Genomic DNA, 14,121 nt, shown 5'->3' with positions numbered 1-14,121 from the left:
TGGGAAAGAGTTGGCCATGTAGTGGGTGTGAGTGGTGGCATGTGACATAAAGTAAAGTAAAGTCATCTTTCCACCTCAAGCACCTCCCCCACTAATTATTGGTATGAATGGCCCTAAAAACGTGGGGATTACTGAAATATAGAGTTCTAACTGTACAAATAAAGTTTTTGGTGAAAATTCCGCGTTAAAATGATGAAAAACGGGCCTAAAACAAAGTCGTAGTCGAAAAACCGGAAAAATTATGACACGCAAAAATGCATGTCGTCTTCTTTTATGACAGGGGCTTCCTTGATACTCATTGCGTGTCATCAACACGCGCGTCGTAAGGTTACGACAGACAAATGTGTGTCGTCTTCCTTTATGACAGGGACTTCGGTCCTGAAGCTTCAGTTTTGGGTCCTTAAGCCTATTTTACCCGTTTTTACCCCGTTTCAAGTGGTTTTTGACCCAGTTAAGGGTCGGGATGGCCCGAATGATTACAAAAATTTAAAGGAACTTTTGAGAGAGATTTGGGAGAGATTCGGGAGAGATTTGGGAGAGATTTTAATAGAGAGAGGTTGAGTGAAAGAGATTGTGAGAGGTTTCGTTTGTGATCTTTTTGAGTGTCCGGCTTCGCAACGAAAGGTCCATAAACCCCGTTAAGCCATGATTTAGTGTCTTACACAATCCCGATGATTGTGCAATAGTGTTTTATCGCTTTGGTTCGTTGTTTAGCACTGTTAAGGCTAAGGAAAATCAAACACATGAATTTTTCAAATGATGTTTTCTCATTGAAATAGCGAATTGTATAATGTAAACCCTAACATACAAGGGTTAATGGAGTTGACCGGTTTGACTTGTTGACTTTGTTTGAATTTGACTTGACCGAAATTTGACGGTTGTCACACCTATGTCAGTCGTTTTCATGCTTCTTATTTCGATACTTACCCTTTAATGATATATTTTAGTCCATTCAAAGCATTAGCACCATCGAAATCTCCCCCTTCAAGCATGGTGGAACTGTTTAGTCTGTTTAATCCGTTAGTTAACCCTCTCATATCCGCTAGGCTAGCCTTCTATGTTGGTGTTGGTGTTGTTGTTGTCCTCGCTTTGAAAACCCTAAAATCCAAAAAACTAGTTCATCATTGATTTCCTTGATCAAATATTTGGAGTTAATTTTGTTAAAATCAGTACTTGTTATATAGCTAACGATAATCAGAAGCCTTTGGGAGAAATTAGTTCGTCAAGCAATAGTTGTGACTGAAGATATTTCCCCATTCCTCTTGCAATCTTCAATAGCAACTTTCGGAACAAATAATGGAATTAATAGGTTAAACCGATTAACAAACATGGTTGTGTGATTTGATTTTCAAAATGCAAAAAGGAGGGGGGGAAGTCGTGTTTTAGGGATGAACATATTTAGTTAGTCAACCTATTTGTTTCAAAATTTACGGGATTAAGACTGAATATTGGACCAAGAGGGTGTTTGGGGTTCCTTTTTAAACAACTTTTGGACTTTTAACTTCTTCTAAAAGTCAAAAAGTCCCAAAAGTTGTTTGGTAAATGGAAAAGTTCTTCCGCAAACAACTTTTAGATAAGAAGAAAAAGTTTGCTAGACAAAAGATACGTTTTTTTTTAATCTTTTTTCGACTTTTAGACCTGAAAAAAAAAATTAAATTACATTAATGCCCTTAGAACTACCCTAATCAATTCACACCCACCTACATATATGTTCTCATTTTCTCGTTCCGATCGGCTTCACCACTCCCGTTTCCTACCGGCAATCCTCCTCATTCAACGACCGTTGCCGGCGTCGCCTAGCCCATTCTCCGTTCAGGTAAGCTTCAGCTCCGATTTGCTTTGTTTGTTCTGATATTTTTCATCGTTTCCCCCCAAATGTATTGATTTGCTTCTCGCGATTTGCTTCTGTAATGCACCTCACTGGTACTTATGCACCTCCTTCTTCCGATTTGCTTCTGTAATGCACCCCCGTATGTTACCTGGTTATGTATAGAAATGCATATGTACCTGTGTTGTGTGTTAACATGTATGTTGTGTTAATAGGTACTTATAAGAGTGAGAAATTGATTGTTGTTTCCGATTTTATGTTTTGATGAACTAGAATTCGTGAAAGATTGGGTAAATCAGTTACAAATGTTAATGAAATTGATGAAATTAGTGAAATTGTATATAACAATTACATTTTTTCTGATTTGCAGCTTCTCGTGAAAGATTGGTGAAATCAATTACAAATATTAATGAAATTGATGAAATTAGTGAAATTATATATAACAATTACATTTTTTTGTAGCTTCTTATTTCTGTGACATTGATGAAACAGTTAAATGTTAGGTTTATATTTATGTTGTTTAAATGTTGATACTATGTAATTCACATATAATGGACGAAAACCACACTAATTGAAAGTTTGTAAATGATCGGATACACTTCATGTACGAATGAAACAGAAAATAAATGACATAAGAGTTCTCTAAATGTTCATTTCACCAAGAAAAGAGGTTTTGTCTTCACAAAGAAGACGACTTTGTCACCAAGACAATTGACACAAAGTCACGAACACTAGCACAACATTAGGGTTAGCCCTAATGTTGTATATATACTAATCTATACATGTATATTCCTTGATTGACGGGATTGAATCTAATCTATACTAAGAACCAATCTTATCATAAAGATACAAGATCTGATCTATTCTATATTTATCTATAATAACTGCCTAATAATATATAAAAGATTACAATCGAACAACTATAAGCTGACGCTATTGAACTTGTTAAGTTAGCGTTGGCGCTGTCAACATGTTGATGCTGATGGATCAACATGTTATATGTTTGACTCATCAGATCATAATGTGTAACCTTACAATCTCCCCCTAATGATGTCAAAACTAATCTTCAATTAATGCTTTTGGATTGTGCTCCCCTTGAGAGTAAGAATAAAATCTTGACTCTTGTAGTTTTAACGAATGATCCCCCTAAGAAGATGAATGACTTATCAAGCAGACAACTAGTTTTAACGAATGCTCCCCCTGAGAAGATGAATGACTTATCAAGCAGACGGCAAATGAATAAGCTTGAGCTGAGCTTGACTTTAGCTTGACTCGACTCCCCCTTAGAATATGCTTTTCTGTAGGTCTAGTGGCAAGATTTTTCAGCAAGATTTTTAGTCTTACCAAGATCCTCTCCCCCTTTTTGACATCAACTTCAAGCATAATAGAATATCAACTTCGGGATACCGTTGCCATTGGAGATCAGCCTATGACTCCATTACAATTTCAAAACAATGGCAATCTGAACGAAGAAAATATGGAGGGCAAAGGAGATAGTGATGAAATCAATTTAGATGATGATGAGCCTCTTTTTCCTAGTTTCCATGGAAGTAGTTCAAGTAAAAGGAAGAGTTATAAGCTTGTTTCCAACAACCGTTCAACCAATAGTAAAAGTTCAATTTATGAGGAAAAAGTAGATGCTTTATTGGATGTCATATCAACAAAAAAACACACAAACTTATCCACAAAATAATCCTTCCCCAACAATAACATATTGTATAGCCATTGTCATCAAGTTTCCCGATTTTCGTGAAGGGTCCAAAGAATTTTCACAAGCATTGCTTGTCTTCACCAAAAAGCAAAAACGTGAAGCTTTTATGTTTCCAACAACTGATGAAGCCAAGATGGAGTTCCTTAAGTTACTTATGAAATAATGATTTGGCATTTGGCATTTGACATTTGACATTATACCTTATCGTTTTTTGTGTTATGCTTTGACATTATGTGTTATGCTTTGACAATATGTGTTATGCTTTGACATTATGTATTCGACATTTTATATTATGTGTTATTGTTTGTCGTTATGTAATCGACATTTTATATTATGTGTTATTGCTTGACATCTTTTTGTAACGCCCCGTTCCTGATACGCATTTTTAATTATTATTCTTCTTGTTTTAGAAGCCACTCGACGAGTCAGTAGCCCTAACTCGTCGAGTAGCAGCGGGTCTGCACGTGGATTGAGCGTGGCGACTCGACAAGTCTGTTATTCCCGACTCGGCGAGTCCGCTAGTCTGGATGAAACCCTAATTCTAAGGGTTTGTACCCTATTTAAACGTCCTTATAGCCCCCATCCCAGCCCCCAACACCTCTAGAACGTTCCCCCTCGAAACCCTAACCCTCCATTGGTGATTTTGAGTGATTCCATCCTATTTTTAGTGATTTTTGTGCTTTCTTGAAGTGGTAGAGAAGAAGGAAAGAGATAAGGTTCAAATGAGAAGAAGTAGATCCAGAAGCTAGCCCTCTTTTGCTACACTTTCTAGTAATCAAGCTTAACACTTGACTTATAGTTCTATAGATCTCCTTTTTGTCACTTTTATGGAGTTTTGGGTCCAACAAGCTTAATCCTTAAGACCTGGTCATCCCAAGTCGATTCACCTTCAGATCTAGGTTCTGGAATCGAGTACATGGCATGAGAATGCAAGCTTTATGGCCATGATAACCCATGCAACCCTTTAGACCTCATTTTTGGGTCCTTTAAGCATATACTCCCATGCATGCACGTAAAGTTCGTAACTTTACGTGCTAGATTGATCTTAGAAGCCCAGATCTACCTTTTGGATGAGTGTTGTACGTCAGAAATCGAAATATAAGGCATGGACATTATCGACTCGGCGAGTCGTTCTTGGGACTCGGCGAGTCCAGAGTATTGAGTCCCCTTTATGTTGTGGTTCAAAGGAACCCCAGTCGAGTGTTAACAAGGTCGGACAAGTCCTGAGGAGTGTTTTGATGTATTAAGATATAGCCATAATCTAGGAATCATGGGACTCGACGAGTGCAAGAACACACTCGGCGAGTCCAAGACAATCTCCTTACCCGCAAGAACAGACTCGACGAGTTGTTCATACAACTCGGCGAGTCGTAGATTGGACGTGTTCATATGATGAAGGAGAACTCGACGAGTTGTTCATACAACTCGGCGAGTCAGATGAAGGATGACTCGATGTTAATATAGAAGGAGAGTCGGGTTGAGAAATAGAAGAAAGGATGGGGACTCGGCGAGTTGGTGGCCCAACTCAACGAGTCGGGTCAACTAGAAGCTGACTTTGACCAGGATGGTGACTTTGGCCAGGGGTAAAATAGTCACCTTACCCTAAGATTAGTAATCAGTGTTTGATTAAGTGTCTTTATGGGAATTGTAGCCGGAGAGTTACCGGAGCAGCAGCCAGACATTTCCCGCCCAGCACTCCAACAGAAAGCTTTACGATGTGAGTTTCCCTTCCAGTAGGAACGGGTCTACGGCCACAATGCCGGCCCGTATAGATATCAGCAGTTTCGAACTACGGTCCGATGCCGGGGTGGTCCCGAGAAGTAGTTCAGTATGCTTGATGTCTTCGTGATTCAGGCATGTCTATGTGTTATGTGTTCCGGACTGTGGTCCGATGCAGTATGCAGTAAATGTGTTATTGTTATATGTCATGATTATGTTATGCTATGTTCAGTCAGTTCCGGACTTCGGTCCGATGTAGAGGGCAAGGCCCTAGTCAGTTCCGGACTTCGGTCCGATGCAGGGGGCAAGGCCCTAGTCAGTTCCGGACTTTGGTCCGATGCAGGGGGCAAGGCCCTAGTCAGTTCCGGACTTCGGTCCGATACAGTGGGCAAGGCCCCGTATGTGTTTTATATGATATTGTATGGTATGTGGTAGTTTGGGGGAGCTCACTAAGCTTCGTGCTTACAGTTTCAGTTTTGGTTTCAGGTACTTCAGCTAGCAAGGGGAAGGGCTCGGGATGATGGCATGACACACACCACAGTTTTAGCCTGGGAGTTAGACTCTGATATTTTTGACATGATCTTGACATCAGTTTTGATATGAGACATATTTTATGACATGTTGAGACACACGACTTATGGTTTTCTTATATGATATTTGGATATTATGGTTTTAGTAATGTTTTCAAACGAAATTTTTGGCTTGTATTTATGGGATGTTTCACTTTTTATTTGTATTATGTAGGGTGGATAGTGATGACTCTAATTCATCTAATGATAATGAAGAATGTTGGGTAGAAGAGGATAGAGAATTTGAAATTTTATGCCAATTAGCTTTGAAAGAGATAATACTAGCTCGTAACGTACGTAGGTCATGTCAAACTTCAAACCGCACATGGCACATGTTTATTAATGAAGTACTAAATGGCCATCCTAGACGTTGTTATGAGATGTTTAGACTACACGTACCAGTTTTTAGATAGTTATGCATAGATCTTGCTACAAATTACGGACTACAACAAACACGAAATATATCTATTGAGGAGTTTGTATGAATATTCTTGATGACTTTGGCTCATGGGTGTAGCAGTATATTTGTGCAAGAATTTTTTAATCATTCGGGGGAAACGATTCATAGGCATTTCCATACAGTTTTGGAAGCAGTGCTAAAGCTGAGTGCCGACATCATCAAGCCAGACGCAAACTATAATGATGATGTTCCCGAATATATATATATATATATATATATATATATATATATATATATATATATATATATATATATATTAAATAACCCTCGGTATCATCCAATGTTCAAGGTATTATCCAATGTTCAGTTACTTGTTAGTCAAACTTTAACAAATGATTTATTTGTGATATCTTTTTGTATTTGAAGGATTGCATTTGTGATCTTAACATGTGTTTTATATTTGTATGGGTCGGTTGGGAGGGGACTGCACACGACACAAGAATTTTCAATGAAGTCTTATAGAGACCAGATCTTAATTTTCCATATCCACGGGTGGTTAAGATAAAAAATTTTGGAACACAAGTTTTATGTTTTTACTACTTCTTTGAAACGAATAACAAATCTTTGTTTTTATTTATAGATAAATATTACGTTTTTTATGCTGGATATCCAAATACCAGAGGGTATCTTGCTCCATACAAAGGCACAAATATTCGTTATCATTTACCGAATTTTCGACGTGGACACACGACTGCTATTCGTGAACCTCGTGGACCGAAAGAGAAATTTAACTATCTCTACTCATCATTGAGAAATATCATTGAACGAACTTTTGGAGTGTGAAAAGCTAGGTGGGTGTTATTAAGAGACATGCATGTTAATTACAAGTACAAGAACCAAGTGAGAATTATGATAGCATCGATGACGATCCGTAACTATATTAGAAAGGTTGGTAGGTATGATGAAGCGTTTAATAGGGCACAACAAGAATCATACAATCTCATACGAGGTGGTACTAGTAGTGAAGTTTACGAAGAAGGTCCAAGTACACGTCGCACAAGTGATGATGATTCGTATAGGGCAGCGATACAAGATATTATTGCACAAGATATAATCACATTGCAGGGATGAATGTAATATGACGTTATCTATGATATTTTTTATGAATTATTTACAATTTGTATGAAAGTAATTTTAATATTATCACTGTCTAATAAAAAATTTAGAAATATTTTAAAAGAATTTTATATTTTATATTTTCTAATAAAATGTTTAAAAATTATAATATATGTGTAAAAAAACTGTTAAGTATAAAATAGTACCTGTAAAGTAGTAAAATTATTGTAAACATGTAAGCATGTCATTTTTAGTCATTTTTAGGTAAAAGTTAAGACAACCACTTTTTTAAAAACAATTTTTGATTTTTGCCCTCAAAAGCTAATCCAAACACATTTTAAAAAACTCATTTTTCAAAAGGTTCTTTTACAAGAATGACTTTTGAAGTTAAAAAGTAATCTCAAACATCCTCCAGATGACCAATTTTAAGCTATAAAATGGTAGTTTAGTAATTGGACTTAAACTGAAAGAGCATAGAGAATGACACGTAGACAAAAAAATGGTCTTTTATTATAAAAGGAGATTATAGATGTGGTCCGTGCCTATTAGGAAATTTACATAAATTATCATTGTTTTTCACAAAATTATAGAAATGCTCCTTGTGTTTCATAAAATTACAGAAATGATCCGTGCCTAAAGCAAAATTTACAGAAATTGCCATTAAATTTTACAAAACTAGAGAAATAGTGAGTGGCTAATAACAAATTTGCATAAATGTTCCCTATATAAGATCACATTAGAAAATTTGTGTGGAAAATCCTCTCTAGTAAATGAGGGTTTTGTTGTCACTTATCACACTCTCATTTAATTTGCCAAATGTAATTTTATGGTTATTTTGAATTTTTTTTTCCACATGTCATTTTATAAGTTTTTCTATTTTTTTAAATTCCACATAATATTTTAATGTAATAATTGAAATAAATGTATATTAATTTCATTAATGAACTTACCTTTTAATTTCAAAATTCTCAAAATTAAAGCTCATTGGTTTATTTTATTTATTTAAATTTAAAAGATAAAAAACATTTCTATTATAATAATTTATTATTTTTCTTATTTTCTTATAAATTCAAAGTTCTCAAATATTTTGACTTTTATATGTAGTTTTTTTATAAATTAACACATATAATACATGGGTCTCATACCTAGTATAAAATAAATAATCAATGAGATGATCAATTTGATGTATTTCCTTGTAAATGGACCTAAAATGCACAAAGAACACAACAAATGAGTTTTTGTCATTTCCTATTTTAATCTACTTTTAAAAATATTGAAAAAAGTTATTTCCTATTTTAATGTTATTTCAAAAATATTTACCATATTAGTATTTCTCTTCATTTTTCTTTAGTTTTCCAATTTTTGTTAATGTTTTTTTATTTTAAATATTCGAATTTTCTTTCACTTTCTTTTATTTCACATTTTTACTGTTTTTATTATTTTTTTAAATAACAATTCTTATTTCCGTTTTTTACCTTTTTTTATTGTTTTTTTAAATAACAATTTTTTAATCTTTTTTTATTTTTGTTTTTTTTTTATTTTAAATATATGTTTTCTTATACAAACCTTTGACTAACAAATTTTAGCCATCATAAATTAAGCATATAATATATTTTAAGATGCAAAAACTCCAACATTATACATACAACGTTTTTAAGGTAAAAAAACTCAACATTGTTTGTTAAAACAAAAAAAAAAAAAAAACTCCAACATTGCTAGTTACAAAAACAAAAACATTAAAATTAACTTTTCTTCTTCATCATAATCTTAAAACAAAAATATAAAGATTTAGTAAAGAAAATATTTGAGAATAATTATTAATCAAGAATCATACCTGTGTACATAGGAATACACCAGTGAGATTCAAATTAATAACTTCCTGCCATTGAGATGTCTTCATCCTCATTAACAAACCATCCTTTATAATCGATGTATGTATCATTACATTGATTCAGATTGAATTAAAAGGGTTTAGGGTTTAGGGAGATATTGGAGATAGAATTATGCAGCCTGCACTGTCGAACAATACATCATGCATAGGGAAATCTCCATAAAAGTCCTAAAATTTTAGTCCAATTTATGAAAAAGTCTCAAATTAAATTTTGTTTATAGAAAAGCACAGAATACCGGTTAAAACTTCGAAAAATCCTTTTGGCCGGTTTCGTAGATTTAGCCGGTATTCTGTCATTTTTGTTAGTTTGCTCAAAATATTAGTATTTTTTTTGAAAATTACTCGATAACCAAAATATTATGACTTTTCTGAAAATTACTATGGAATTAATGGATACTGTTATTAACAAATCATTTATAAACATAACAAATATTTTTTATTACAAACAAAGGAATACATTTGTTTCAAATTTCTAGGAATATAATGGTCGACTAGGTACTCCTTTATTTTCTGTTGACCACTTCAAACTCTCTATGTTCCTCCTATGTATCGTTGTGGGTGTCATAGTGGAATGTAATATGTACGTTTCTTCAATAAAAAACAAGAGTTGATAATATTTATTAATACACAATCAATAAGTGTCTACTTGCTATTAGGCGTGACGCTATAGGATCATATGTTATTAGAAAATATCAGTACACAATGATTCTTGAACATATATATCTTTCATTATGTTCTTTATCCTAAATACCACCTAACCTCCATATATTACTCGGTAACAACCATCAAATTACACACATAGTGAAAAGTAAACTTTGAATGACAGTTTAAAGATAATCACCATTCACTTGTTTCCATATAAACTATCATTCACGATTCACTTTTTCACATTTGATAGATGTGTGTTAACATATGGTTGTTACCATGTGAGGTGTAGATGTTGGGTGGTAGTTAAGTTAAACAACATAATAGGAACACCAACATTAGAGGAACACTCACTGAGTACATCTCACAATCATACACACAACGATGCATATGAGGAATGTAGAGAGTTCGATGTGGTCAATAAGCAATAGATGAGTACTTAGACCACCAATTTATTCCTAGAAATTAGCAACAAGTGTATTTCCTTTTTTTATAAATAAAAATATTCATTATGTTTATAAATGATTTGTTAATAATAATAACCTTTAATTCCATGGTAATTTTCAGAAAAGTCCCAATATTTTGGTTATCAGGTAATTTCCGGAAAAGTTCCAAAATTTTGAGCAAACTAATGAAAAAGAACAGAATACTGGATAAAACAGCGAAACCGGCCGAAAAGAGTTTTTTTTCGAAGTTTTAGCCGGTATTCTGTGCTTTTCTATAAACAAAATTTAATTTGAGATTTTTTCATAAATTGTACTAAAATTTTAGGATTTTTCTGGAGATTTCCCCTATTATATATTATGAATTCAGTTTAATTTGCATTGTACAAGTTAAGCCAAGGTTTCATATTCAAATTTTATGGTATAAAAGATGGGCAAAATTGACCCACAAACAGGCCCTCAAAAAGACTCGATTGATAAGAACCTAGACTGGTCCTCCAGTCCAGTCCTTATACAGTTTAAAATGGACTTGACAACCGGTTAAAGACTAAATTAATATTTGATAATTATTTTGTCAAAATTCGTTAATACCTCTAATCAACAAATATATATCATGTTTCTATCCCGAATTTTAGATTGTACATCGCAAGAGGGTGATTAATAATCAAAAGAAAATTATAAGAAATGCATTCCAAATGAATCAAATCACGATCTACATCGCATTGCAAGTAACTGAAACAGGAAGAATCAGAATCGAGAAAAGCTTTGCATACCTTTAAGTTTTCCGTGTTGGAGATGAATCGGCGACGAGTGGAGGAGGCCTCGGGTGGCCAGCAATGGGTGGAGTAGGCCGCATGTGGCCGACGATGGGCGGAGGAGGCCACAGGAGTGGAGCCCTAAATTGAGTTTTCGTTTTTTTTTGTTGTTTTTTTTTGTTGTTTTTTTTGTTTTTTTTCCGGGCGGGGCAGGGGTAAATCAAAAAATGTGTTTTTTTTAAACCATAATATTAGTTTTCAATTAATACTAAAAAGCACGGTCCAACAAAAGCTCCACAACAAATGCCCAGCCCTTTTTGAAAGCAAACCGGCCCAGTCATAGACACAAGTTTCGAAATTACATCTTTGCCCTCGGTTTTCACCCTTTGCGTATTTGCAAACATCCATCGGACTCCGCCGCCGTCGAAACAGAAATGTTGCGTTCGCTTCTCCGAGCAGTCGCCTCTGCACAGGCGAAATCAACTCTCATCCCTACCTCCATTGCAGCATCGAATTCGAAATCTTCTCAGTTGACATCTTCCAGAACCTTCGCGGTAAAGAAAGCCAAATCGTCGGGTGCAAAGGCGGGCAATAAGAAAGCTCAGCCTAAATCCAAAGCCGATGTGAAAACAAAGTCGAAACAGGAAGAGGCTGTTGGTTCCTCTGTCGATGATGTAGCTCATGATCTCATCTCGGACGAAAGAAACCGGAGGCGCCTCCTCGATGAAGATGAGCGCGATAAGTCACTTGACATCGGCCCTAACGGACGGCCGTTGTTTACTTCCTCTGCTTCTTTATCTGAACTCAGTAGAAAGGACGCCTGTACTTACATGAAGTTTAGGTATTATCTATACCTTCTATTTCACCAGTACATTTGCAAATCTAAAATTTTATCCATCGAGTAGTACGCTTCTATTCTTACATTTCGAGAATCTGTACGTCATACATTGAAATTGAATTGCCCAAATGCTAGGAATTGAATTTGATGTGGGTGCATTCCATAATTATAATACCGGAACTTCGCTTTTTTTGGTATACAGTAGGAAGAAACTGGAGGAGGTGCTGCCGGAGAAATTACCAGTTGGAATGGAGAAAGAGTTTGATGAATCAATGAGAGATGCATTGCTAGTACGACACAGCTTCTTGGATCTCCGGGATAATTACAGGCGTATTGTTGACCCAACATTGCAATCTAGTAACAGCAAAGGTGTGCTTTTAGCTTATTGCTTCTATGACACATTTGCTGTTTCTTGTATTTCTTCAGAAGCTGATTGTAGTAGTTATATTTGCTGTTTCTCATCTTCACTCTCAGGTTTAAGTGTTGAGAAGCAAATAGTATTGGATGGGCCTGTAAGCTGTGGAAAGAGTATTGCTCTTGCAATGCTTGTTCACTGGGCACGTGATGAAGGTTGGTTGGTATTGTATGTTCCAGAAGGTCGAAGTTGGACTCATGGAGGACTTTTCTATAAAAACCCTCAAACTGGTTTGTGGGACACACCTGTACAAGCAGCCAACATTTTGCAGGCAAGAATTCTAATTTCTATCAACATGCAATCGAATGTCCCTAATGAAGTGCACTATTTCTTGTTTGCAGGATTTCTTGAAGTACAATGAATCATCTCTAATGAAGCTGCCTTGTAAGATATTTGATCCCATACCACTTGGTGAAGGTGCTGGTGTTGGGAGGATGAAGGATGCAGATTCAATGGCAATGCCTGAAGGTTCATCTTTATATGATTTGGTTCAAACGGGAATCACTACAACACATGCTTCTGTTGGAGTTGTGGTTCGTTTGAGGGAAGAGTTGTCACTTGTAAAAGATATACCTGTTCTTTTTGCAATTGACCAAGTGAGTTGACTTTTCCTCTTTTCTCTTTTTCTCTTTGCAAGTTTCATATTCTGTCTGTTATTTCTGACCATAACAACCGTGTGAGCAGTATAACAGTTGGTTCACATTCACTGAATTTGAGGAGCCAATGACTGTTCGCTCATCTCGTCCAATTCATGCTAAAGAAGTTGCAACGGTTAGTTGGTTATTCTAATTTCTTCTAGAATCATTGTAATATTCTTTTTTAGTTTATGTTGAAGGTTGTAATGTTTGTCCCTAGGTGAATGCATTTCGTTCCATGATGCATGACAACATGATGATAGGTGCTTTCTCTCATTCAACAGCAGTTGGGAAGCTAAGGAAAGATTTGCCAGATGTTCCTACGAATGCACGTGTTATGTTTCCTCGTTACACTCTCGATGAAGCTTCTGTTGTGTCTCACTATTATCTCAGGTAGGTATACTTGCTGAAATATTGTATGATTTTTAGCAGTTCATGCAACTCAACTGACATGAATGAATTATGTAAAACCTCAGGCAAAGGCTGATACGTCGTGAAGCATTCTCAGAGGAAGGATGGAAGAAATTATATTTCCTTGCAAATGGAAATGGTTCAGAAATGAGATGGTTGCTTCCTTTCATGCGATGAAGACATGCACAACACACGCTTCTATATTATAAGCCTGATTGCAAGAAAGTCATACAAAGAATGGAATGACATTGCGTTTGATCTTTTGTGCAATTGGAACATATTCAACTAGAAAATGAAGAAAATAATGCAAGCCTTCTTGGATTTCTGGAGCATCCTATAAACTTTGGTTTGGACACCAACTTTAGGTTAGAGAATTGAACCTGGAATGTTTCTGTGTATGGAAGAAAAAAAAAAACATGAGACATGGACCATTTAGTTCTCTTTTGAATTTAACATAGCATTTGTGGTTGTTTTTTGCTAAAAATACTAGTTGTTTTATTTAAAAGAGTGTAGGAAGTGATTCTTGATTTGAACTTGTTTTATTGATCATAATAATAATAGTCTTCTTAATTTTCATCAATTCTCAAACCGACTGGCAAATTGTTTAAACAAGCAAAACTAAACTTGTCGCATGTTGAGGTTGATAGTAGGTTATTACTTATTAGACCATTTTGGTGCAATCAAGTAGTATATAACATCATCAAAAATTTGATGTTATATCGTTCTTTTTAAAGCATTTTGGTGT

The 14,121-nt window shown here is 35.2% G+C and overlaps 1 protein-coding gene across 1 annotated transcript; it reads left to right on the top strand.

Moving 5' to 3' along the window:
• The first annotated feature begins 11,407 nt into the window (after window positions 1-11,407).
• On the top strand, window positions 11,408-13,952 carry LOC145140866 (mitochondrial 28S ribosomal protein S29-like protein). The gene is made up of 7 exons (XM_079074253.1): window positions 11,408-11,918; window positions 12,118-12,284; window positions 12,390-12,601; window positions 12,672-12,926; window positions 13,015-13,101; window positions 13,186-13,358; window positions 13,442-13,952. Exons 1-7 carry the CDS (start codon window positions 11,512-11,514, stop codon window positions 13,551-13,553), a joined length of 1,413 nt encoding a protein of 470 aa, XP_078930379.1. The 5' UTR covers window positions 11,408-11,511; the 3' UTR covers window positions 13,554-13,952.
• The last annotated feature ends 169 nt before the right edge of the window (window positions 13,953-14,121 follow it).

This window comes from Lactuca virosa, chromosome 9 (assembly GCF_052849685.1).
Source record: "Lactuca virosa cultivar CGN04683 chromosome 9, Lactuca_virosa_CGN04683_v6, whole genome shotgun sequence".
NCBI classification, from domain to species: Eukaryota; Viridiplantae; Streptophyta; class Magnoliopsida; order Asterales; family Asteraceae; genus Lactuca; species Lactuca virosa.
Note: the sequence above shows the minus strand (reverse complement) of the source record. Positions and strands in the feature narration are given on the sequence as shown.